Raw genomic sequence first — 26,798 nt, 5'->3', positions numbered from 1 at the left:
GATCAATGTAAAATGTGTTTAATTTAAACCGTCAGCATGGCCTGTTTTCGAACAAGACGACAGTACAAAAACTTTCTGTCTTTAAACACCGAACAAAGTTGCAATACCGACGGAAAGTATACCGACGGGACTTGTGTAATTTTTGGATAAATATGGTCGTTTTACCGATGATTTCCTAGGTTTAAAAGAACAAATTTAGGTTTAAAAGAACAAAACTAGAAAAGAAGCCTCTCCTGAAGATGCAACATGCCAATAGTAGCCAGCGTCATCGCTTGTCCACTTGACGTAGTTCCTGCCTGCAGGAGGATCGGCATCATAGGCAGCCCATGCAAACTTGGATGTCACAACTGATACGGCAATAGTTATCAGCGACGTAACTCCTATGAATGCTCTTATGACAGGAACGGCTGAACTAGTAAACAATGGTCGAAGTGTGAATGATATGTACGTCTCCACTGAAACATCAACACTTCCTTCATTATCTGTATAATGCAGCGGTATATAGAAACAAATATCAGCAATTTTGGCCTCTCAGCTTTCAAATTCAATCTAAAAGTTTCCCGGGTTTCCATTTTATGGCGCCAAAATCCATGATGAACCATATATGGATATATACAGCCCATACGTAAAGTTCTTTGCATGATTTGACATGGTGCCAAAATTTTGAATTGATCTTTTTTTGCGGATATGAAAGCATGTTTCCAAGAAACCATAAATGACATAGCCATTATGAATTAGAGATGCCCATAATCATCTGGGGCTCAATATACAATTTCAAGTTTACGGTTCCTACATGTCACCATAGCCTTTAATATGGTTGCAATGGATGCGATACTGCTGACCATTAACTTCATCAACAGCGCAAAGTTGAGTTGATGTTATTTACTTCTTCCTCTAAAAAATGGATGTGATAGAGCGACGAAGTTTACGTATTTGATATAAACTGAAATTAAACAACAAAAAGTATATATAGTTTGGAACCTAATTTCAAGATAAAAGGAGAGAGTGCAACCGAATTGAAAGAACTGGCTTCTTGTTCACCATTATGCTTATTTTTCAAGGCGTCACAGAAATCTTAGAGCACCCAAAAGTGCGAGAAGAATTCATTTCACTCATTTTCATGGCCCAGTTGAAAATCAGTTAAGATAATATATCTGATTGCAATGTTTGTCTGACACCATATATGGCCCGAACATGCTAGTCAACAATTTTTTAAAGTCATCAGCCATGGATAGTCATGGATAACAGCTTTTCTGCTATCCATGGCTGTTGACTTTAAACAATTGTCGACTAGCCTCTTCGGGCCATATATGATGTCAGACAAAACATTGCACTCATATATTATCTTAAAAGATGTTCAACTGGGCCATGAAAAAAGGTGACATGAATTCTTGAGGCACTTTTGTTTGCTACAAGATCTTTTGTGACTCCCTGAAAAACTAACATAATGTTGAAAACGAAGCTAGTCCTTTCCATTCGGTTGCATTCTCTTTCCTTTGAATTTAGTTTCCAAACTATATATGATGGTTTCTTGTGTTTAATTTCAAGTTATATCAAATACGTAAATTTCGTCGCTCTATCACATCAGTTTTTTTAGAGGATAACTTCAGAAGAAGTAACTAAAATCAACTCAAGTTCGCGATGTTGATGAAGTTAATAGTCAGCAGTATCACATCCAGGGTAACCATATTAAATGCCGTGGTGACATGCAAGACCCCTAAATTTGAAAAAACAGATTCAGCACCCAGATGCTTTCTTGGTATCTCTGATTCATGATGGATGCCCCATGTTGCTATCCATGGCCATGCAGTCATGGATAACAAGATATTTTTGACTGGCACAGTGAAAAACGAATAAAAGGAAGAATGTTCATATAAGAAAAAGAAACAATTGTGTATGCTGCTAATTAAAATGACTCTTTATTGATCATTAATATCCATGTGTCTCCCAAAAATACTGAAAAGAGAATAGTCGAGAAGATCGAACAGAATGGACACCATTTTCCCCCAAAATTTTAAACCAAGAGCAGTCTAAATCCTTAGATGACATTAGAATATTTGTTATGCTTGAAACATATTTAGGCAAAAAATATTATAAATTGAAGAAAAACAATTAGATTTAGAAAGTCGTCAGAAAAATCGGACTATCATTTCTCTTTACGTACATATAGATGAACATCAATTTCAATGCCAAATAGTGAGCTTACTTCGTAAGATGACTATTATTAGAGATTTTTAGTCATTTTTGGAATTACGCGAGCATTTTGTTTAAAAAATCCGGTTCGAATGGTCATTTTTTTAAAAGAATTACCGTTCACAGCTCTTGCCGTTAAAAATTGGTCAAAAGTAATTATATTGGTAAATAAAAGCTCAATAATTATTGTTGTTTTTCCTTAAAATCCACTCACTTAAGAATGCAGAACAGTCTCTCTGATATGTTTAAGGCATAAACATCTTTTTGAATGAACAAAAATGCTGAAATATTTTTAATTCTAAAATTTTCATGCAAATTAGAGGTTTGATAGCGAAAGTGAAATCTGTTTTTTCACTGGTCGTCACGGGTTTGCATGCTGGCGTTGAAAATTTCCGAAGACTTCAAATCATTCGTTGCAATTGCGGAACCTGTTTGTTCAACTAAAAGCTCTTTTTGGTGGTACAATTATGCAAATAAGCAACCACGCAACCAGTTTTCTTTCTAGATTGTGTTAAATCTTTTTCTAAAGTAAATTCAGACCAATTTAAAAGTAGAACTATATAATCGGAGTCAATGTTCCAGCTGGTTTGAGAAAAAATCTTTATTTACTACGGAAATATCCTACGCTTTTGAGATGCTTAAAACTATCAAAATTTTTAAAATCACAATTAAAATTCCAAGAGGAAATGGGATATCCGCATAAGGATACCTCATTGCTCACACAAACACTTGGAAGCGTTTCTATTAATGTTGTAACCCGACGAGAGGTGACAGTTATCCGGCAAACTATACTCACACAATGAGGGGGATTTAGACAATGGGTGTTTTCATCAATGAACACCCAGAGTACATGTATATATATATATATATATATATATATATATATATATATATATATATATATGTATATATATATATATATATATATATATATATATATATATAAATAATATACATATTTATATATAAATGAAAGTGGGCAACCACTGATATTATCTTTTCTTATCTCACGCGGTGACAGGTGGGGGTACTATCAAAATTCCATTCTTCTAAGGTATAACAAAATGCTATCTAAAAATTGGTAATCTGAGCAACTGATCGAGTTTTAACTATTTAGTTCCAATCTTTTGACACGAAGTCAGAAGCAGTCTTATTTTCACAGTTTTTTTACCTATTATATAAAATCCACCTAGCGCAAACAGTGTCGCAGCTCCACTGTAATGTAATAAATCCACATTTGTTTCCTGGAAATTTGCGACCACGGACATTCCAATTGATGCCAATGTTATCAAAGTGAGGCCTAATTTGTTGAACATATGGTATCTCTTCTCATGCATCATCCTCAATTCCATGTATGCCTCTATCATCCAATATCGAAGTACTCCGAACACTGCCATGAATAGAATCTGTTGATGAATTAGACTACAAAAAATATTTATTGATAATTTTTCATACAATCTGGACACTGATCAGAGTGCAATTTGAGACTGTCTCATTGGATAACAATACTATGCATTACTGAAACGTGCTGGATCCGAAAAAAATAATTCAAGACTTTTTTGGACCGGTTCAGGATCTATGGACCCATTGATATCTCACAGACTAAAAAATTCTAACGATGCGATAAAACTGGGCTGCATTGAACTCCCTATAAAGACTTGTTTTTCATTTAGCTTACTAAACACTTTTTCCTTGTTGCGAATCATTATGAAATTTTGAATTTTTGTTCAAAACTGTCTGTGAATTGCTCTAAGGTTCCTTTTTCATGTAAAAAAAACAATGGGATTTTATTTTTGGGATTAACAAAGTATTCCTCAAAAAAATTTGAGAGGTGCTGAAAAATAGATAAAACATAGTAGCACATTATAACGTTTTAGTTCTCAAAAAATCTTTCTTGTGTGTGTCAATTTTATTGGATATCTAGATCTCTGAGGAGTAAATACTGTGGTCTTCACGAGACAAAATTTTCTTTTTAGAATTACTAAATTTCACTGGGATCAAAAAATATTGAACACTTGCTGTGGAAATAGGTTTACTGTGACAAAGGGTCAAGGTCAACTGGTCTTGATTAAAAAAAAAGAAGAAAAGTGCCAAGCATCAGTTGGTCCTGTTACCGATCTTTGAAAGAATCTGCATTCTTTTTCACAAATTTCATTTGCTTTCGTCTTTGTTAATTATGAAAAACAATTGGGAGCTTTTAATGTAGACCAGAAGAGTTGTTTTTACTCTTGGGTCAAAGATTTTCATGTCCGCGAAAAATCATTTTCTATTGTCCCCATACTAAAATTAAGAAAATGAACAGAAAAAACTGCCAATCATGTCCCTTTTGCCGACTTTGTCAAGAAAAAATCGTTAATTTGAAGAAGATTTTGTTCAAGAACATAAACTGAACAAAAAATGTTTAAAAAGAATTTTATAAGATTAGAAATTTTCACAAAAAAACTTTTGGTTTTATTTCCTCTGGAGTTTTCTACGGTAAGCAAATGAATATCAATTTAATTAAGATGAATAGTTTCCATTTGCTTGATTTAATTGTCAAATTTATCAGACCTTGGCAACTATATGCAAAACCAATGATATTTATGGTGTCATGTACAGTAAAAAAAATTCTTTATACAGAAGTTATCCGGTTTTCTTGCAATCCGTTATAAATGACATTTTGCCAGCCTTAATTGAAACCACATTTGTCGCGATCTTGGTAAAACAGATTGTACCAAAGTTTTTTAGCTTCCTGTTTCTTTGTAATCGAAGTTTTTAGATTTTTTAATCTTTTTTTTGTATAGAGAAAATTACCTAACGCGATATTTTTGTTATAGAACTTTGCTGACAGATGAAAAAGGAGGAACACTAATTACAATGAATGTAGTCCCAATAATGCGTGGAAAATGGTCACGTTAACTCCGTTATATCAAATATTTCAGCTGTTCCAATCCCACCGTGTAACAAATGATTAAACGCACCTGCCACACTATTAAGAAAAGCCTACACAGTGCCAAATCAAGATGGTTTTAAGTTGTTAAGCTGCTGATAAGTTGTAGGTTTCTGATGTGATAACCACAAGTTTCCGGAAAAAATGTTATCCCGGTCATGAAAGATGTTATCAATAGTTAACAATTTTTTTTCAAGCCCTGTCAAGAAATTTTTGATGTTTTTCTATAAAAAGATCTAATCAAAATTACTGAAATAATCTTCAGCCAAGTGTTATCATCATGTATCAGTTTTTGGTCCACTGGCATATTTTATCTGCAAAATTGTAAAACGGCAGCCAAATTTGAGTGCACCAACAAAATCTGACTAACAATAATAGTTAACAAAGAATTTTTTCCAGAACTTTTTAAGCAATTTTTTTCGGGTCAATATTGCATGCTCTGGGCATGGTTGGATCAGTTTCTTAAAACTATCCCTTTTCACCTGATAAAATTGTTTTTAATTATCACTTAATTGTGTTAACCTCTATTACTGGGATTTCCCTTGCATAACACATGTGCAATATGTTTTTGATTCCCTTATATGGTAACAATTGCCCAAAGGTGGAAAAATAACAGCGTAAGTTGAAAGCTGCATTGAAAAACTGTCTACCATGTATTGATTGTTAAAGGGATTTCGCCTTCTACTCCGAGTACGTTACTCGCCTCTTAAACTTGCCAATTCATCCTGGAAGCGGCCGGTGAGGAACTTTGCCCCTTAACATTGAAACAGATTCCTATGGCGCAGGCTGCAGATATGTTGAGAAGTTGTCCAAAATAGCAGCTCTCTGGCGGTCGAGTGCCAGTGTCCGAGATATTGGGCCAGATTGGGAATATATGCCCTTGTCCGTAGGCTATCAAATAGGACATAATACAACAGCCTCCAGTGTTTAATACCAGAAATGTGGGCAGAGGCGCATAACCTCCGCAAAGATACTGACAAAATCTGTTACAGGTCATTAAGAGATTTAAACATTCGCTAATTTATAAATTGAATTATTTTTATAATCTGAACAAGTTTAACTCATCAGGATTATCTTTGAACTGAATAAGCATTATCTTAAGTTCTATGCGTCAGAATTGAAAGTAAAATATTTGGTATGTTTTTATAACCGATACAAATCCGGACTTATTAATTTCAACGAGTAGGTGGAACAATAATCAAATTAATAAACAGATCAAAGAAATGCGCAACTTTATCAAATTCCAAAATATTGCCTCAAACGGCGAAAACAATTACCAGGAATTCGACAGCTTGTGAATGCTTTCAGTACAGTTAATTTACAGAAACTTGTAGTCTAATATATTAGCTTATCAGATGTTATAAGTATATATACCGAATCAGCTAGCAAGCCTTTGTATCGATATATTTTAAGATTTAAGACTATCGTTGTACATCGACCGACTCTTGGTACCCTGAAATTGTTCCGAAACTTGTCGAACAATAGATAACTAACAGTGATATTGAATGAAACAATTGTTGCTTTGAAGAGCTGAATGGAATTTGATCAACATCTGTTAGGCAGGTTGTCTATAAGAGGCACCGTGAAAAGTAAACATAGATCAAGATATATTTCGATCTAACATTGTCAAAGACAAATAAATGTGAGCTGATCTGAGATAAAATTGAAAATATAAAAGAAGATGAATACAGAATATTTTGGAATTTCAATTAATGTGATATCAAGTGAATAAATATATTGTATTTTGAATAAGGATAAATAGCGACAGTATAGGAGGCTGACCTTGGCCTAAAAGAGTCTACAGGTCAAACTCCATTCTCTCCATCCATTAAAAATTGTTTAACAACTATTGGCCATGATTGGATGCATTTAAAGTAATTTAAAATTACCCTTGATCAGATGTTCCAGGTTACAGGATAGCCGGCCATGACCAGGCACAGTTACCTCATTCATCACAATGTCTAAATTTTTGCCTCGTTTTTCTTGGTGCCCTCCTCTGTTTTTCGTGCTCCATCCTAAAATGGACTGATTGGCAAAGTTACACTTTGTTAGAATTTTCGCGATCCAATTTGCAAAATAAAAATAGTAAATTTTCTGTTCTCTGAAATTAAAGAATTTGTCAAATAAAATGCATTTCTGAACAAAATAAACAGAAAAATGACAAACAATGAATTGGCTAGACATATAAAAGCTACTACAGCATAAGCCCATCTCCTATTTCAACAATGCGTTCCTAAACTGGGTCAAGAGGGGTCCCAGTTATTGTCTGACATATTCGATGGTTGAGTTGAAGATCCTCATGACGTGAGCAACTCGAAAAAATTATGCAACTTCCAAATGCCTCCTGGCGATCTTAAAAAAAGAGGTGATAAAACATACAAAATTCCAAGATCCGTCATTATTGAGCAGAATGACTTAAGAGAAAAGAATATTTCGGCGGCCTTTGGCAAGAAGCAATTTGAAGAAAACAGTTGTCATGACAAAAAATTGAGGCATTGGAAAGACGGACAAAATAATTTTGCTTTGACAGAGCAGCGAAATTTCTATCAGGCACGAAGATTTGGTGTTTCAGTCAATTCGCTACCTCTTTCGCTATCTCAAACAATTGAAATAAGCTAGCGAAGTAAATGAACACAATAATAACCGAAAGACAAATTTATGAAGCGCTTCTGTAATTTTGACTTTATCGAGTTTTTCTATTTGTGCCCCCAGTACGCTGTGCACCCCCGTAACACCGAACGTGCTTTAGCATACTAAATCAGTATGTAAAAAGATGGCATGTGCGTCCTTGGGATGCAAATCATATGGCCCTACTAATCAGACATTGTTGTACACGCTGTACAATGTTAACTGTAACGTTTCCTCATTACGTTTCGTCCTTATATGATTTAACAGGTGACGTAAAAATTACGTCCTTGTGATCTAGACGATGACAAATAGATGTGAGTAAAATACAGATGAGTGGGTATGTGGGCTCGCTGAACAATACTGTTTACATAAATTAATTAGGACCAACAATCGTAAAATGAATGTAAGCTATACAGTCCACTTCAATAACATCATATAATAAATCAAATTGTCATACGGCAATGGATACCCTTCATGTATCCATATCCTTATTTTAAATTAATTCATTGTTGTAAGTTCCTTTTGAAGGGCGAATGCCATTTAAGTTCAGTTGCTATATACTTCCTCCCATTTTTAGCAGTTTAGTCTGTTCATTCCGTCTGTACCGGATATATATTCATTCACGTTGTAAACAAATCAAACTTTGCTTCCTTTATGTATGATTAAAACCTGAACAAACTTTCTTTCATAATTTGTATCATCATTAACTTTCATTCTCCAATTTGCAGCGCTAACGCTCAGTTCAATTTAATTCTTGCAAACGTTTCTCATTTGAGCTGATTAGTTCAGTTAGAGTCAATCGCACCGCGATTGCACAATCTAGAAAGTATCTAGTTGAAAGTAACAACTAAACCTGCCATTCGCGACGCAAGTGCCTATCTCAGTACTTGCAAGGCCATTTGCGATTCAATTGACTATACTCCTTGTGCATGAGTATAACATGGCGCAGTCAGCAGTGGACTCAAAGAAAACACCACTCCACATAGAAGCATTTTTGGAGAAACCGACAGTAACACCTCCTCGGACGTGGATCAAATGGACGCAGCAATGGAAATTGGCTCTACTTGCTAAGGAAGGGATACAATTGGACATCCTGTTGAATGATCCCACAACAACAGTGACCTACCCGCCTGAACCTACCTACGAGGAACCGGTGGAAAACCACACACAGGCAACGGAAAGAGTTCGTAAAGTTCAAAACCAGCAATTGAAAGTAAACTGGCAAAATCGTTGCACAAAGGTTGAAGAAATCGGGATCCTCTGTGGAGACAAACCGTGGGGAATTTGTGAACAAAAGACCATATTGTTGCTATATCTGAGCATTGGTACCGAGGGACGGCGGATCTTCAAGAGCAAATACCCGCATTTTCAGATCGAGAAGCAACCTTTTAAAGATTTGTGGCGGGCAATGGAGGACTCATTCACAAAGGTTCGTAATATAACTTACGATCGCTTTGTTTTCTACTCGTGTAAGCAGCAAAAAGGAGAGTCGGTAGAAAGTTTCTACGGCCGTCTAACAGAATTGGCGGAGAATTGCAATCTTGGTAGTGAAGAAACTACAGTAATTCGTGATGCATTCATATTAAATATGCTCGATCACGAGACTCAGAAAGAGTTGTTGAAGGAAACAGTAGAACCACCAAAAGCATTGGAGATAGCCATACAAATGGAAATGGGAGCGCAGAATCAGCAGAAAATTAACCAAAACTTGATGTCAGGTAATACTTCTGTGAATTTCATCAATAAGAACTCAGTACGCAATCGCAACGCGAATGGACCTTCAACAAAACGAGACTTCACACGCTACCCAACTGTCCCTCAAAATTATCAAAATACGAGGGTTTGTACGGATTGTGGTCTTCGTTGGAGCCACAACCATAAGCAGATTTGTCCCGCGAATGCTAATCATCACAAAAAGTTTAGCGAATAAAATCATCAGATCTACAAAATCAGCCAAATGGACAGAGTCAACGGAAAGAAGGAATTTGAAAACCTTTTCAAATGAGCCGATTAAAGTCATTGGGCACTTGGAAACCACAGTAGTCTACAATCAATGGCAAGACAAATCAGCAATGTTGACTGTGGTAGATGATGGACACAAAAATATCATCGGAAGAGATCTGTTCACTACATTGGGTCTTGCAGTTGTTCAACAACAACCAGAAACTGGTAAATGTGTTTATAACATCAATAATTCTACATGTATAATTAAAGAGTCAATCGCGACGCAATTTCCACATCTAGTATCAAGAATTGGCTTATCTAAAACACATGTAGCAAAATCAAAGTTTCATCAAAAGTTCACAGCAAAGCATCAAAAAGGTCGACGTGTTCCGATAAATCTTCAACCTAGAGTATCAGACGAATTAGAAACATTACAGACTGAAGGTCATATCGAAAAACTATCTAGTTGCTCTGACGAACATTTCATCTCCCCGATTGTAATCACAGTGAAGAAAGATCAGTCGATAAAATTAGCCTTAGATTCTAAAGTACTAAATAAAGCAATACATAAAAATAAATACCAAATGCCTAATATTGAAATGTTAATCGACACCATCTCACAACACCTTACAGATACACAAAACGGTCAACAAGCATATTTCACCACATTAGATCTAAAGTATACATATAGTCAACTAAAATTACATCACGACACAGCAAAACACTGTAATTTTAACATCATATGTGGAGAATCTACCGGTACATATAGATTCAAAACTGGTTCTTATGGACTTACAGATATGCCGGCAGAATTTCAAAAAGCTATGGATTACACACTCATAGACTTGCAAAACACATATTGTTTCTTGGACGATATCATAATCGTTAGTACCGGCACTGAAGCAGACCATTTAGCCTACGTTCACAAATGTCTAAAGAAATTAGATGACGATAACTTGAGAATTAACCTCCAGAAATGTCATTTTGCTAAATCAGAAATAGAATGGCTCGGTTACAAAATTACACAGACTGGAATATCACCTTTAGAAAGCAAAACAGCTGCAATCTTATAAATACCACCACCAACAACATTAAAACTTCTTAGATCATTTCTAGGGTCAGTACATTACATTGGCAAATTTATACCACACCTAGAACAATTATGTCATCCACTTAGACCACTTTTAAAGAAATCAGTAAAATTCATCTGGACAGACGAACACACTAAACATTTTAATCAGATTAAAGAAAAAATAGCAAATAGTACAGAAAATAGCCATTACAACCCTAAATTGGACGTTCGCGTAAAATGTGATGCCTCTCGTTCAGGATTGGGGCAGCATTAGAACAAAATACACCGGCTGGTTGGAAACCAATAGCCTTCGCGTCACGACTCCTAAATTCAACGGAAGAACGCTACAGTGTCAATGAATTGGAACTATTGGGGATAGTTTGGTCAATTGATTATTTTAAATACTACTTATACGGAAAAAACTTTACGGTAGTGACAGATCATAGAGCTCTATTGTCCATACTTAAAGAACACCGATCAAACAAGTCATACAGAAGTCGACTGTCTCAATGGATAGATAGATTGCTACCGTACAATTTCACAATTGAGCATATGCCAGGTGCAAAGATGGGACTCGTTGACTACATTTCCAGAAACCCATTCGCCAGAGCTAAAAAGATATCTACATACGACGAACATTTTGTTGTAGCAACAATTTCAAAAATCCGTGATTCAATGAAACACCTAATTACAAATAGACAAACAGCAACTAAAAAATTTAGAAACATTTTAAAGTCAAATTTGCCTTCACTAAAGGTAACACAACCATTCGCATCGCGATTAACCATATCACAAAGTGATAATTCACCTAATTGCAAGAAAGCATTTGCATAACAATTAGCTGTTTCACCATTGAAAACTCCATTCGCACCGCAATTAACACATGCTAATTCTAAAATTAATCCGTATTCTGTACATCCATTTGCGTCGCAAATGCCACCTAAAGTTACAAAATTACAATTTGTACCAAATCACCGTAAAGTAAATAATACACATTCCATTAACAAATTCGCTGCAAAAGAGGTGCAAATATTAGACAGTAAAGAATGTGAACAATCTGAACAATTATCCCCAATGCAGCCCATTAATGGTAATAAGTCAAGTAATACACCTAATAACACTAAATTAAGCGCGAAAACACAAATCCCCCAGTATAAATACCACTTACACAAAAATCACTCGCTTTTTGCCCAAATTCTGCCTAAGAAACACTACTTTGTGAATAAACACAATAAACCTCTCATATCAAAAAATTCAGTAAATATTATCAAAACGATGTCAAAGGCCAAAGCAACCCGCTCTAAATCGACCCCTACTAAGGCGAGAGTAACTTTCTCCGACACGACACCTTCAACACCCAAATCCAATGCAACAACTCATACAGAAACGCAACTGGTAGTATGATAGACGAGGCCGAGGACATAAAGTTTACTGAGACACTCAATAAAGTGTTCAGTAAGAAGTTTCTAGCAATACTGACTGGAAAGGACGCAATACTGAAAGAAGTGAGGGACTGTGTGATAAGAAATGATGCGAAACGATTGCAAGGGATCAGTCCTTATCTCTGCTCATATTGGAGAGATCTAAGCGTGAAACACGGGTGTGTCTGCTTAGATGAGAGAGCTGCGATTCCAAAATCAATTAAGGATGCGGTGTTGGAAGACATTCATTCCACACATCCAGGCAGTTTCGCTATGCTTTCTTTAGCCCAAAATATCTGGTGGCCCTACATCCACAGAGACATACTGGCAAAGCCAGTGAGTGCAAAGCTTGCACGGAAATTGGTAAGAATCTTACATCAGTGATTCCGCACGGCAAATGGACACCTCTACCTAAATGTAGTGAACCAAATGACGAAATACAATTAGATTTTGGCGGTCCAATTTTAAATGAGAAAGGAATAGAACAATATTTTATTACAAGTATAGATAGATATTCTAAATACCCCACAGCAGAAATAGTAAATAATGCATCAGGTCCAAATGTAATCAAATTCTTAAATAATTATAAATATCAACACGGAGTACCTAGAACTATTAGATTAGATCAAGCTAGATGTTTTACGGGAAAAATTTTGAGACATTTTGTACAGAAAATAATATTACACCTATATATGCACCAGCAAATGACCATAGAGCAATCGGATTAGTAGAACGTATCATTCAAACAATTAAACGACAATTATCTTGCATGAAATCACATTTAAATAAAAAATTTAATTTAGAAAATTCACTGAAAGCAATATTACAACGACTAAGAATATCAAAACAAAAAACAATAACAATCACACCATTTGAGGCACACTTCGGTAGAAAATGTAACACACCTATATCAAATATTACAACTAAATCTGAAAAATCTCAACTATAATGCAATAATTAGTTATTATTTAGACAAAAATACAATCCCGGGTCGTTCCTAACTTACAGATGAACAGTGGGCGGATACAGCTCTTTGTTCTGACACGGAAATTGAGCGAGTCATTTGCGCCGCAAGTACCCGCGCTAGAACAGAACAAGAGAAACGAAACGACGGGGAAGATGGTTTCATAAAGCCAGATGTCGTGTACCGCACAATTCCCTGCTCAGAACGTAGCGTGCAGGTGAAGTTGGCCCGCAAGATACACGAGAACCAACGCCAAAAGAAGAACTTGGATGGCCTCTATGAGGTATTAGCACCTGGCAGCACAGTTTGCAAAATAAGTCCTACGACGAGTGTCATCAAAGAACCCTACAAACAAGAAGTACGGGTTAGGAATTCTGACATCGCCAAATTTGGGACGCGGGCTGAACGTGAAACGGAGCTAGCACAATACATAGAACGACGCCCAAAGAAAATAAATGAAAAAACTCTCGAACAAAAAACTCAGCAACACAAACGAGATCTTTTTCAAAAAAATACTGGAGAGAAAAAGATAAAGCGCAATAGGAAACAAACAGACGATGTGAGTGTCGTTTCTTCAGGACGATCTTGCATATCTACAGCTAGCAATATTGTAAGATCATTGAAGATGAGAGTGCCAAAAAGAAACCCGAAATACGACGAGTTATTCCAAAATCGACCCGATCTCACACAAATTATTAAATTTCAGTCCAATCGCGCCGCAAGTGGCATCGTCCGATACAGCAGGACCATCCGGGGCACAAATAGCCTCATCAGTACAAAAACAGCCTACACCCATCTTGCGGAAAACTTCAAAACGCAAAATCACGGTCAGTGATACATCGGATTCGGACACGTCTTCTATTCGGAAAAGCAAGAGGACATTGAAAAAGAAGTCCCAAAAATCACAAAAAATTGTCGAAAAAGTTCGTAGCACAGAAGGCTACACTGATTATCAGGATACTGGAGTTGTGGGAGAGTCAAATGAAGGAGCTGTGTATTCGCAAGACCAACCGAGGGAGATGACAGTTCTCCAGGCTGAAAATGCTGAAAATAGCGATAGCGAATGAACTTAGAAAAAAGCAAACTTTCATAAACTTTTATTTTACCTATTATTTAATATTTTATTATTTAGTAACCGGTGAATATTTATTAATTTTCTGATTTTAATTAGTAATTTATTTTTCTCCAAGAGGGGGAAATGTCATACGGCAATGGATACCCTTTATGTATCCATATCCGTATTTTAAATTAATTCATTGTTGTAAGTTCCTTTTGAAGGGCGAATGCCATTTAAGTCCAGTTGCTATATACTTCCTCCCATTTTTAGCAGTTTAGTCTGTTCATTCCGTCTGTACCGGATATATATTCATTCACGTTGTAAACAAATCAAACATTGTTTCCTTTATGTATGATTAAAACCTGAACAAACTTTCTTTCATAATTTGTATCATCATTAACTTTCATTCTCCAATTTGCAGCGCTAACGCTCAGTTCAATTTAATTCTTGCAAACGCTTCTCATTTGAGCTGATTAGTTCAGTTAGAGTCAATCGCACCGCGATTGCCCAATCTAGAAAGTATCTAGTTGAAAGTAACAACTAAACCTGCAATTCGCGGCGCAAGTGCCTATCTCAGTTTGTGCGAGGCCATTTGCAATTCAATTGACTATACTCATTGTGCACGAGTATAACTGCACAATGAGTATAGTCAATTGAATTGCAAATGGCCTCGCACAAACTGAGATAGGCACTTGCGCCGCGAATGGCATGTTTAGTTGTTACTTTCAACTAGATACTTTCTAGATTGGGCAATCGCGGTGCAATTGACGCTAACTGAACTAATCAGCTCAAATGAGAAGCGTTTGCAAGAATTAAATTGAACTGAGCGTTAGCGCTGCAAATTGGAGAATGAAAGTTAATGGTGATACAAATTATGAAAGAAAGTTTGTTCAGGTTTTAATCATACATAAAGGAAACAAAGTTTGATTTGTTTATAACGTGAATCAATATATATCCGGTACAGACGGAATGAACAGACTAAACTGCTAAAAATGGGAGGAAGTATATAGCAACTGAACTTAAATGGCATTCGCCCTTCAAAAGGAACTTACAACAATGAATTAATTTAATATACGGATATGGATACATGAAGGGTATCCATTGCCGTATGACATAATGTCATACGGCAATGGATACCCTTCATGTATCCATATCCGTATTTTAAATTAATTCATTGTTGTAAGTTCCTTTTGAAGGGCGAATGCCATTTAAGTTCAGTTGCTATATACTTCCTCCCATTTTTAGCAGTTTAGTCTGTTCATTCCGTCTGTACCGGATATATATTCATTCACGTTGTAAACAAATCAAACTTTGCTTCCTTTATGAATGATTAAAACCTGAACAAACTTTCTTTCATAATTTGTATCATCATTAACTTTCATTCTCCAATTTGCAGCGCTAACGCTCAGTTCAATTTAATTCTTGCAAACGCTTCTCATTTGAGCTGATTAGTTCAGTTAGAGTCAATCGCACCGCGATTGCCCAATCTAGAAAGTATCTAGTTGAAAGTAACAACTAAACCTGCCATTCGCGGCGCAAGTGCCTATCTCAGTTTGTGCGAGGCCATTTGCAATTCAATTGACTATACTCATTGTGCACGAGTATAACATGGCGCAGTCAGCAGCGGACTCAAAGAAAACACCACTTCATATAGAAGCATTTTGGGAGAAACCGACAGTAACATCTCCTCTGACGTGGATCAAATGGACGCAGCAATGGAAATTGGCTCTACTTGCTAAGGGAGGGATACAATTGGACATCCTGTTTGTTGAATGATCCCCCAACAACAGTGACCTACCCGCCTGAACCTACCTACGAAGAACCGGTGGAAAACCACACACAGGCAACGGAAAGAGATCGTAAAATTCGAAACCAGCAATTGAAAGTAAACTCGCAAAATCGTTGCACAAAGGTTGAAGAAATCGGGATCCTCTGTGGAGACAAACCGTGGGGAATTTGTGAACAGAAGACAATATCGTTATTTGTGGCGGGCAATGGAGGACTCATTCACAAAGGTTCGTAATATAACTTACGATCGCTTTGTTTTCTACTCGTGTAAGCAGCAAAAAGGAGAGTCGGTAGAAAGTTTCTACGGCAGTCTCATAGAATTGGCGGAGAATTGCAATCTTGGTAGTGAAGAAACTACACTAATTCGTGATGCATTCATATTAAATATGCTTGATCACGAGACTCAGAAAGAGTTGTTGAAGGAAACAGTAGAACCACCAAAAGCATTGGAGATAGCCATACAAATGGAAATGGGAGCGCAGAATCAGCAGAAAATTAACCAAAACTTGATGTCAGGTAATACTTCTGTGAATTTCATCAATAAGAACTCAGTACGCAATCGCAACGCGAATGGACCTTCAACAAAACGAGACTTCACACGCTACCCAACTGTCCCTCAAAATTATCAAAATACGAGGGTTTGTACGGATTGTGGTCTTCGTTGGAGCCACAACCATAAGCAGATTTGTCCTGCGAATGCTAATCATCACAAAAAGTTTAGCGAATAAAATCATCAGATCTACAAAATCAGCCAAATGGACAGAGTCAACGGAAAGAAGGAATTTGAAAACCTTTTCAAATGAGCCGATTAAAGTCATTGGGCACTTGGAAACCACAGTAGTCTACAATCAATGGCAAGACAAATCAGCAATGTTGACTGTGGTAGATGATGGACACAAAAATATCATCGGAAGAGATCTGTTCACTACATTGGGACTTGCAGTTGTTCAACAACAACAACCAGAAACTGGTAAATGTGTTTATAACATCAATAATTCTACATGTAAAATTAAAGAGTCAATCGCGATGCAATTTCCACATATAGTATCAAGAATTGGCTTATCTAAAACACATGTAGCAAAATCAAAGTTTCATCAAAAGTTCACAGCAAAGCATCAAAAAGGTCGACGTGTTCCGATAAATCTTCAACCTAGAGTATCAGACGAATTAGAAACATTACAGACTGAAGGTCATATCGAAAAACTATCTAGTTGCTCTGACGAACATTTCATCTCCCCGATTGTAATCACAGTGAAGAAAGATCAGTCGATAAAATTAGCCTTAGATTCTAAAGTACTAAATAAAGCAATACATAAAAATAAATACCAAATGCCTAATATTGAAATGTTAATCGACACCATCTCACAACACCTTACAGATACACAAAACGGTCAACAAGCATATTTCACCACATCAGATCTAAAGTATGCATATAGTCAACTAAAATTACATCACGACACAGCAAAACACTGTAATTTTAACATCATAAGTGGAGAAACTACCGGTACATATAGATTCAAAACTGGTTTTTATGGACTTACAGATATGCCGGCAGAATTTCAAAAAGCTATGGAATACACACTCATAGACTTGCAAAACACATATTGTTTCTTGGAGGATATCATAATCGTTAGTACCGGCACTGAAGCAGACCATTTAGCCTACGTTCACAAATGTCTAAAGAAATTAGATGACGATAACTTGAAAATTAACCTCCAGAAATGTCATTTTGCTAAATCAGAAATAGAATGGCTCGGTTACAAATTTACACAGACTGGAATATCACCTTTAGAAAGCAAAACATCTGCAATCTTATAAATACCACCACCAACAACATTAAAACGTCTTAGATCATTTCTAGGGTCAGTACATTACATTGGCAAATTTATACCACACCTAGCACAATTATGTCATCCACTTAGACCACTTTTAAAGAAATCAGTAAAATTCATCTGGGCAGACGAACACACTAAACATTTTAATCAGATTAAGGAAAAAATAGCAAATAGTACAGAAAATAGCCATTACAACCCTAAATTGGACGTTCGCGTAAAATGTGATGCCTCTCGTTCAGGATTGGGGGCAGCATTAGAACAAAATACACCGGCTGGTTGGAAACCAATAGCCTTCGCGTCACGACTCCTAAATTCAACGGAAGAACGCTACAGTGTTAATGAATTGGAACTATTGGGGATAGTTTGGTCAATTGATTATTTTAAATACTACTTATACGGAAAAAACTTTACGGTAGTGACAGATCATAGAGCTCTATTGTCCATACTTAAAGAACACCGATCAAACAAGTCATACAGAAGTCGACTCTCTCAATGGATAGATAGATTGCTACCGTACAATTTCACAATTGAGCATATGCCAGGTTCAAAGATGGGACTCGTTGACTACATTTCCAGAAACCCATTCGCCAGAGCTAAAAACATATCTACATACGACGAACATTTTGTTGTAGCAACAATTTCAAAAAACCGTGATTCAATGAAACACCTAATTACAAATAGACAAACAGCAACTAAAAAATTTAGAAACATTTTAAAGTCAGATTTGCCTTCACTAAAAGTAACACAACCATTCGCATCGCGATTAACCATATCACAAAGTGATAATTCACCTAATTGCAAGAAAGCATTTGCATCACAATTAACTGTTTCACCATTGAAAACTCCATTCGCACCGCAATTAACACATGCTAATTCTAAAATTAATCCGTATTCTGTACATCCATTTGCGTCGCAAATGCCACCTAAAGTTACAAAATTACAATTTGTACCAAATCACCGTAAAGTAAATATTTCACATTCCATTAACAAATTCGCTGCAAAAGAGGTGCAAATATTAGACAGTAAAGAATGTGAACAATCTGAACAATTATCCCCAATGCAGCCCATTAATGGTAATAAGTCAAGTAAAACACCTAATAACACTAAATTAAGCGCGAAAACACAAATCCCCAAGTATAAATACCACTTACACAAAAATCACTCGCTTTTTGCCCAAATTCTGCCTAAGAAACACTACTTTGTGAAAAAACACAATAAACCTCTCATATCAAATAATTCAGTAAATATTATCAAAACGATGTCAAAGGCCAAAGCAACCCGCTCTAAATCGACCCCTACTAAGGCGAGAGTATCTTTCTCCGACACAACACCTTCAACACCCGAATCCAGTGCAACAACTCATACAGAAACCCCAACTGGTAGTATGATAGACGAGGCCGAGGACATAATGTTTACTGAGACACTCAATAAAGTTTTCAGTAAGAAATTTCTAGCAATACTGACTGGAAAGGACGCGATACTGAAAAAAGTGAGGGACTGTGTGATTAGAAATGATGCGGAACGACTGCAAGAGATCAGTCCTTATCTCTTCTCATATTAGAGAGATGTAAGCGTGAAACAAGGGTGTGTCTGCTTAGATGAGAGAATTGCGATTCCAAAATCAATTAAGGATGCGGTGTTGGAAGACATTCATTCCACACATCCAGGCAGTTTCGCTATGCTTTCATTAGCCCAAAAATATCTGGTGGCCCTACATCCACAGAGACATACTGGCAAAGCCAGTGAGTGCAAAGCTTGCACGGAAAATGGTAAAATTCTTAAATCAGTGATTCCGCACCGCAAATGGACACCTCTACCTAAATGTAGTGAACCAAATGACGAAATACAATTAGATTTTGGTGGTCCAATTTTAAATGAGAAAGGAATAGAACAATATTTTATTACAAGTATAGATAGATATTCTAAATACCCCACAGCAGAAATAGCAAATAATGCATCAGGTCCAAATGTAATCAAATTCTTAAATAATTTTGAATATCAACACGGAGTACCTAGAAGTATTAGATTAGATCAAGCTAGATGTTTTAAAGGAAAAAAGTTTGAGACATTTTGTACAGAAAATAATATTACACCTATATATGCACCAGCAAATGACCGTAGAGCAATCGGATTAGTAGAACGTATCATTCAAACAATTAAAGGACAATTATCTTGCATGAAATCACATTTAAATAAAAAATTTAATTTAGAAAATTCACTGAAAGCAATAATACAACGACTAAGAATGTCAAAACAAAAAACAATAACAATCACACCATTTGAGGCACACTTCGGTAGAAAATGTAACACACCTATATCAAATTTTACAACTAAATCTGATAGCAAAAATCTCAACTATAATGCAATAATTAATATTATTATTTAGACGAAGATACAATCCCGGGTCATTCCTACCTTACAGATGAACAGTGGGCGGATACAGCTCTTTGTTCTGACACGGAAATTGAGCGAGTCATTTGCGCCGCAAGTACCCGCTCTAGAACAGAACAAGAGAAACGAAACGACGGGGAAGATCGTTTCATAAAGCCAGATGTCGTTTACCGCGCAATTCCCTGCTCAGAACGTAGCGTGCAGGTGAAGTTGGCCCGCAAGATACACGAGAACCAACGCCAAAAGAAGAACTTGGATGGCCTCTATGAGGTATTAGCACCTGGCAGCACAGTGTGCAAAATAAGTCCTACGACGAGTGTCATCAAAGAACCCTACAAACAAGAAGTACGGGTTAGGAATTCTGACATCGCCAAATTTGGGACGCGGGCTGAACGTGAAACTGAGCCAGCACAATACATAGAACGACGCCCAAAGAAAATAAACGAAAAACTCTCGAACAAAAAATTCAGCAACACAAACGAGATCTTTTTTCGAAAAAATACTGGAGAGAAAAAGATAAAGCGCAATAGGAAACAAACAGACGATGTGAGTGTCGTTTCTTCTGGACGATCTTGCATATCTACAGCTAGCAATATTGCAAGATCATTGAAGATGAGAGTGCCACAAAGAAACCCGAAAAACGACGAGGCATTCCAAAATCGACCCGATCTCACACAAATATTAACTTTCAGTCCAATCGCGCCGCAAGTGGCATCGTCCGATACAGCTGGACCATCCGGGGCACAAATAGCCTCATCAGTACAAAAACAGCCTACACCCATCTTGCGGAAAACTTCAAAACGCAAAATCACGGTCAGTGATACATCGGATTCGGACACGTCTTCTATTCGGAAAAGCAAGAGGACATTGAAAAAGAAGTCCCAAAAATCACAAACAATTGTCGAAAAAGTTCGTAGCACAGAAGGCTACACTGATTATCAGGATACTGGAGTTGTGGGAGAGTCAAATGAAGGAGCTGAGTATTCGCAAGACCAACCGAGGGAGATGACAGTTCTCCAGGCTGAAAATGCTGAAAATAGCGATAGCGAATGAACTTAGATAAAGCAAACTTTCATAAACTTTTATTTTACCTATTATTTAATATTTTATTACTTAGTAACCGGTGAATATTTATTAATTTTCTGATTTTAATTAGTAATTTATTTTTCTCCAAGAGGGGGAAATGTCTTACGGCAATGGATACCCTTCATGTATCCATATCCGTATTTTAAATTAATTCATTGTTGTAAGTTCCTTTTGAAGGGCGAATGCCATTTAAGTTCAGTTGCTATATACTTCCTCCCATTTTTAGCAGTTTAGTCTGTTCATTCCGTCTGTACCGGATATATATTCATTCACGTTGTAAACAAATCAAACTTTGCTTCCTTTATGTATGATTAAAACCTGATCAAACTTTCTTTCATAATTTGTATCATCATTAACTTTCATTCTCCAATTTGCAGCGCTAACGCTCAGTTCAATTTAATTCTTGCAAACGCTTCTCATTTGAGCTGATTAGTTCAGTAAGACTCAATCGCACCGCGGTTGCACAATCTAGAAAGTATCTAGTTGAAAATAACAACTAAACCTGCCATTCGCGGCGCAAGTGCCTATCTCAGTTTGTGCGAGGCCATTTGCAATTCAATTGACTTTACTCATTGTGCACGAGTATAACACAAATCAAGTCTTGATTAATTCTAAAAATATGCGTCTAAAATTGGACTTTGACAAGACGTTGTGAACAAATGCACTCACAATAGATTTTTTCTGCCTTTTAACATCTGGTTAGTGTTACCTGCAGCTCTTCTCTTGCTTATTCCTTCAATACTCACACAGCAGTGGTTTTCTAATTGTATGTACTACTAATGTGAGGAAATAAGCTAAGCATTAGCTCTCACTGTTCGAGCTATTTCGCTTAGCATTTACTGGCCGCGCTCAGCTCACCTTGTTGTTATTCGCGACTAATTCTCTGCTGCTGGGCTTGAATTGCCAGCCAGTGGATTGTATCCTCGCAAAGTAGGAAAAAAGTACTTCTAGTACAAATTCACTGCTTTTTATAGTGATGGTTAATACTTTTGCCAGTTGGCATAGTCTGATTGGTTGATTCACTACGTCGACAAAGACTACAGCGATAGCACAGTAGGATTGCATCAGATAGCACTAAAAATGATTGAGCTTTATGTCGTATGTAGCACTGCTACAATACAAAATCATAGTGTGCCTCAATTTTTGGACATTTTATACAGTGCGCGATCACTAATTCCCATAGTACAAAACAGATTATTTTTTATAAGAAACACTACAAATATTTTCAAAAGTGGAACTCAAAATAATTGCTCGATAATGATATCATTAGATGTAAAAACATATAAATTTGATGTATAAAAAATCATAGCATTTTGCATCTTCTCGTATTTGTTGACGCTAAAGTGTAGAGAAACATAAGTTACTTTAGTCAATCTGAGAAGCAAGAGGAGACAAAAATTATTAATTTAATCCTAAAATACCAAGTTTATTCTATTTAGCGTTGATCATTTTCAGACTGAAAACGGCTACGTGCTTTTCTTTGTATTTGTTTTCTTTACACAAATTAGTGGTTGTGTAAGTCATACAAATGTTTTTGTGTAAACAAATAAAAATGTATACATGTGCTTAGATGGAGAGTTAGTCGGGAAAACTCCCGAAATTCGATGAAAACCGATTAAAAGAATAAATTTCAACTGAATTCACTTAGTATTTTTAGAAAAATTTTACCGCCGTCACCGCATTCAGCTAGCCCACTCTCGCCTTCATTCTATTCTCATATACGTTTTATTGGAAAGCAGCTTATTTCTTAAATTAAGTCAATCAAAGCCGTTCTGAGAACATTTTCTGTGCGTTTGCCGCAATTTTTCCTCATTATAGTTAAATTGATCAAATTTCGGCCCAGTTGAGCAGAAAATATTTTACGAATCAACTAATTTTTTAAAGAAGATATCACACCGTAAAATTTGACAGTTATATCAAATTTCGACCCAGTTGAGCAGAAAATATTTTACGAATCAACTAATTTTTTAAAGAAGATATCACACCGTAAAATTTGACAGTTGAGCAGCGTCAAATGCACCGTAAATATAACTGTCAAATTTTACGGTGTGATATCTTCTTTAAAAAATTAGTTGATTCGTAAAATGTTTTTTGCTCAACTGGGTCGAAATTTGATCAATTTAACTATAATGAGGAAAAATTGCGGCAAATGCACAGAAAATGTTCTCAGAACGGCTTTGATTGACTTAATTTAAGAAATAAGCTGCTTTCCAATAAAACGTATATGAGAATAGAATGAAGGCGAGAGTGGGCTAGCTGAATTTGACAGTTTTCTGTGCATTTGCCGCAGTTTTTCCTCATTATAGTTAAATTGATCAAATTTCGACCCAGTTGAGCAGAAAATATTTTACGAATCAACTAATTTTTTAAAGAAGATATCACACCGTAAAATTTGACTGTTATATTTTCTATCATTGGCAGCATACGTTGCTATTACTTTTTGATTATAAACTGAAACAAGAGAACAAAACTATTTATTTTATTTCTATCAAAAATTTTGATTTCTCAAACAAAATTTTTCCATTTACTTAATTGACTATCAGACAGAATCCATCTTTAAAGGCTCCATATCTTTTTGCAAATCAGATTATGCTCTCATAAAAAGGTTTTGGTTAGTTCAAAAAGATGTCTATGCATATTTTTAATCAAATTTTGCATTGAAGAGGCACCTTGAGAATATTCCCTCAGCATAAAAACATTTCTCTGTTCTGTCTTTTTTTATCTTGAGTTCAGTTGGTTAATATTTACACAGCATTGGAATTAGTTTCTTGCTGTCTTTAAGCGTCTTTTGTTAGATGCGGTTATCACAACAAATAACATTGTGATCAAATGTTTTAGCAACTGTTGTAAGAGATCAATCAATCTGTCAAACTTATGAGCTTAAAAACTAACAGGTCTTTCATAATAAATCTTACCATATGTTTGATGCGTGCGTTTTTAGATGGCTATGCGTGCACGTAAACATGCAAATTTTGTGTTTTTTATTTATAGCATTCACGATGGCCTGTTTATCAATAGTGAATGTGCATTTTTCTTTTACTACAGTATTACTTCAAAATTCATCAAAATGCACGCGCGTTTGTTTTTCCAATTTTATGGTTTGAAATAAGGATTAGAGTTAGGCTTCAAAACACATTTTTATTTTCAATTTTTATTCCAAATTTATAAACATATTGAATTCTGTCAATATTGAGAATTAGTACAAAAAATGGCTGGTAAAGTCTCCGGTGCCAGTAAACGGCAACAGCGCACAATCCGCGTGTTTTACTCCTCACCATTTCGAGGACTGGAAAGGGAGCGTGAAATGTTATCCGGTGTATACTGGCCCCGGGTTGGTCAGGCTTGTGCCCAAAGGGGCTTCACTTTCGTTCCAATCGACTTTCGCTGGGGAATTACAGAAGAGAGTAGCTCGGCTGCGAACACAGTTTCAATTTGCCTGAACGAAGTGAGCCGGGCCGATCTATTCGTGGGCTTTTTTGGAGCCAGGTACGGATGGCATGGCTCCTCAGACTCATCACTCCAACTGGCAATTGACAAAGCTATTCCCCAATATCCATGGCTGGAACAATACAGGGACCGCAGCGTCACAGAGATGGAATTTCTGGAAGCTCGACTCAGACATCCATTGAATGCTGCATCGGAGTCAAATTCTGAAGAACCTGAGGGCGATCCGGGGCTATCATCAACGTTTGCTGCTCCTGAGATACGCCAGAGACCGGCTGCATTTTTGTTCCGGGATGCTGATTACGATGCTGAAATGTTTCGAAAATTGGAACAAGCCGGGGATCCGAAAGAAGCTCAAATTTACACTGCTGAAATTGACGGACCAAATGCAAGCTTGCTTTTGAAAAATTTGAAAGATCAAGTTGAGAGACATAAAGAACAAGTAAACAAAACATCAGAAAAAAACGAAGAGGAAAGAAAAGAACGCCAACCAGATTATTGCACAGTGCAGCATTATAAAACGCCCCAAGAGGGCGCAAGGCTCATGTTTGAAGAAACGATGAACATGTTAAATATGTTTTTCCTCGACATTGAACAGGAGCAAACACAGTCTAAGTTTGACACTTGGGTCGAAGGACAAGCGGCATTTATGGCAACGCAACATACGCTGGGATCCGAGTTTCTAGGAAGAGTCGAGGAACAACAGTTCCTTGGGGAACTTCTGGACAACGAGGACAACTGGCGTTTGATTCTAAAAGGAGAGGAAGGTTGTGGAAAAAGTGCTCTAGTGATAAACCACCTGCACCAAAAGGAGGAGTTGAACCATAAATCACCGAGATCTAACTCGGGAAACAGCATAGATATTTATTACAGCATGAGCGCGTATCCCGGTGCCAACTCTTCGTTGGCGTGTCTGCAGTTCCTAGCTGCATCTTTAGAACATTGTAAACACAGCGGAGATAATCAGAAGGAATCCGATTCTAGTAAATTGCAAAGTGAGAACGCGTTGCGGATATCAAAGATCGGAGACCTGCTTGAACGAATCACTTCCGCTTGTTTGTATTTAAAAGAATCCCAACAAAAATCAGTCCATTTCTTTCTTGATGGAATTGATCGGATTGATTCCCAGAAAACAACTGACATCCCCTTGGGGTTCCTGCCAAAGAGGCTGCCACTGAAGCAAATTGTATCGACAAAATCTAACGACGCCTTCCATTTACCCGCTATCGAGGAAGGTGAATTAATTAAAATTTTGACCCTGGAAAAGTTCAAAACGCACGAAGCGATGGAAGCCGTTGATTCCGCTTTGAAAGTCAGAGGTAAAAGTCTGAACGAATTTTGCCTGCAGGCAATTATACAATGTGAACAAATTTGCAATTTCCTGTTTCTGAAGGTCCTGTTAGATCAGTTATTTTCTCACGCTCAGTTTTCGTCTCTGGAAACGGAAGTGAAGGATCTATGCAACTGTGCGTCTGTGAGCGAAATATTTGTACTCTTTTTGGACAAGGTTGAAATCGTAATGGGTTATGAAGGAGTGGGAGTGGGAGGCAGCACAAAAGATGGTAACCGTGTTTAAAAAAAAGAGCACAAATACAAACAAAAAAGACCTTCATTAAGAGCCTGGTCCTCTACCAAATATAGTGAAACATTTTCTCCTTTCCACAAAACTTATCTCAATACATGTAAAAATGGACCCTGCAGTGAGGGATATAAAGAACAATTATACTTTTTGGTAATTATAAAACGTCTTCCCCCGGTCGCCAAATTCAACAAGTTAGCGCATTATTAATTAAGGGTGCTGAACCGCAATGTTTGAACTTTTCTGCTGATCGTTTTTGCATTATTTTCTTATTCTTTTTTATTGTGTTTGCCACCTTTTTCTGTAGAAATATGCACTTTGAATCCCTCGTCTACAGCCAAATAGCCATAAATGTCTCGCAAGATTGTTTCTTTGGGACGGTCATCTTGCAAGACTCTATAACGAGTCTCGCATGATATCTGGCTTCTTTCATGGTCTTGAAAGTTAACAGTCTTATGCAAGAATGA

At 36.6% G+C, this 26,798-nt stretch overlaps 3 protein-coding genes across 3 annotated transcripts in view; 1 reads left to right on the top strand and 2 right to left on the bottom strand.

Annotated features, from left to right (window-relative positions):
* The window catches only part of LOC142341811 (phosphorylase b kinase gamma catalytic chain, skeletal muscle/heart isoform-like), a 236,509-nt gene that overhangs the window by 96,537 nt on the left and 113,174 nt on the right, over positions 1-26,798 (bottom strand). The gene's annotated exons all lie outside the window — the stretch shown is intronic.
* Positions 202-6,409, bottom strand: LOC142341362 (DNA damage-regulated autophagy modulator protein 2-like). The gene is made up of 3 exons (XM_075392290.1): positions 5,891-6,409; positions 3,365-3,583; positions 202-455 (listed from the first exon to the last, which is right to left on the bottom strand). The coding sequence occupies exons 1-3, from the start codon at positions 6,117-6,119 to the stop codon at positions 202-204; spliced, it is 702 nt and encodes a 233-aa protein (XP_075248405.1). The 5' UTR covers positions 6,120-6,409.
* Positions 24,248-26,798, top strand: part of LOC142341809 (TPR repeat-containing protein DDB_G0287407-like) — a 36,430-nt gene continuing 33,879 nt past the window's right edge. The window contains exon 1 of the mRNA XM_075393050.1: positions 24,248-26,314. Within this exon, the coding sequence (XP_075249165.1) occupies positions 24,517-26,314 (1,798 nt within the window). The 5' untranslated portion in view covers positions 24,248-24,516. The remainder of the gene's footprint in view (positions 26,315-26,798) is intronic.

This window comes from Convolutriloba macropyga, chromosome 6 (genome assembly GCF_964194025.1).
Source record: "Convolutriloba macropyga chromosome 6, txConMacr16.3, whole genome shotgun sequence".
Taxonomy (NCBI): domain Eukaryota; kingdom Metazoa; phylum Xenacoelomorpha; order Acoela; family Convolutidae; genus Convolutriloba; species Convolutriloba macropyga.
The sequence above is the reverse complement of the archived record's forward strand: the minus strand, read 5'-3'. Positions and strand labels throughout refer to the sequence as shown.

What these genes read in the sequence shown, in the direction of transcription:
- LOC142341362 (XM_075392290.1), bottom strand. Translation starts at nt 6,119, where the DNA reads ATGACCTGTAACAGATTTTGTCAGTATCTTTGCGGAGGTTATGCGCCT. An exon ending in AGCCTGCGCCATAGGAATCT is followed by an intron (nt 3,584 to 5,890) that starts GTTTCAATGTTA and finishes TATTCATGGCAG; the next exon opens with TGTTCGGAGTACTTCGATAT. An exon ending in AGGTGGATTTTATATAATAG is followed by an intron (nt 456 to 3,364) that starts GTAAAAAAACTG and finishes TTGATGTTTCAG; the next exon opens with TGGAGACGTACATATCATTC.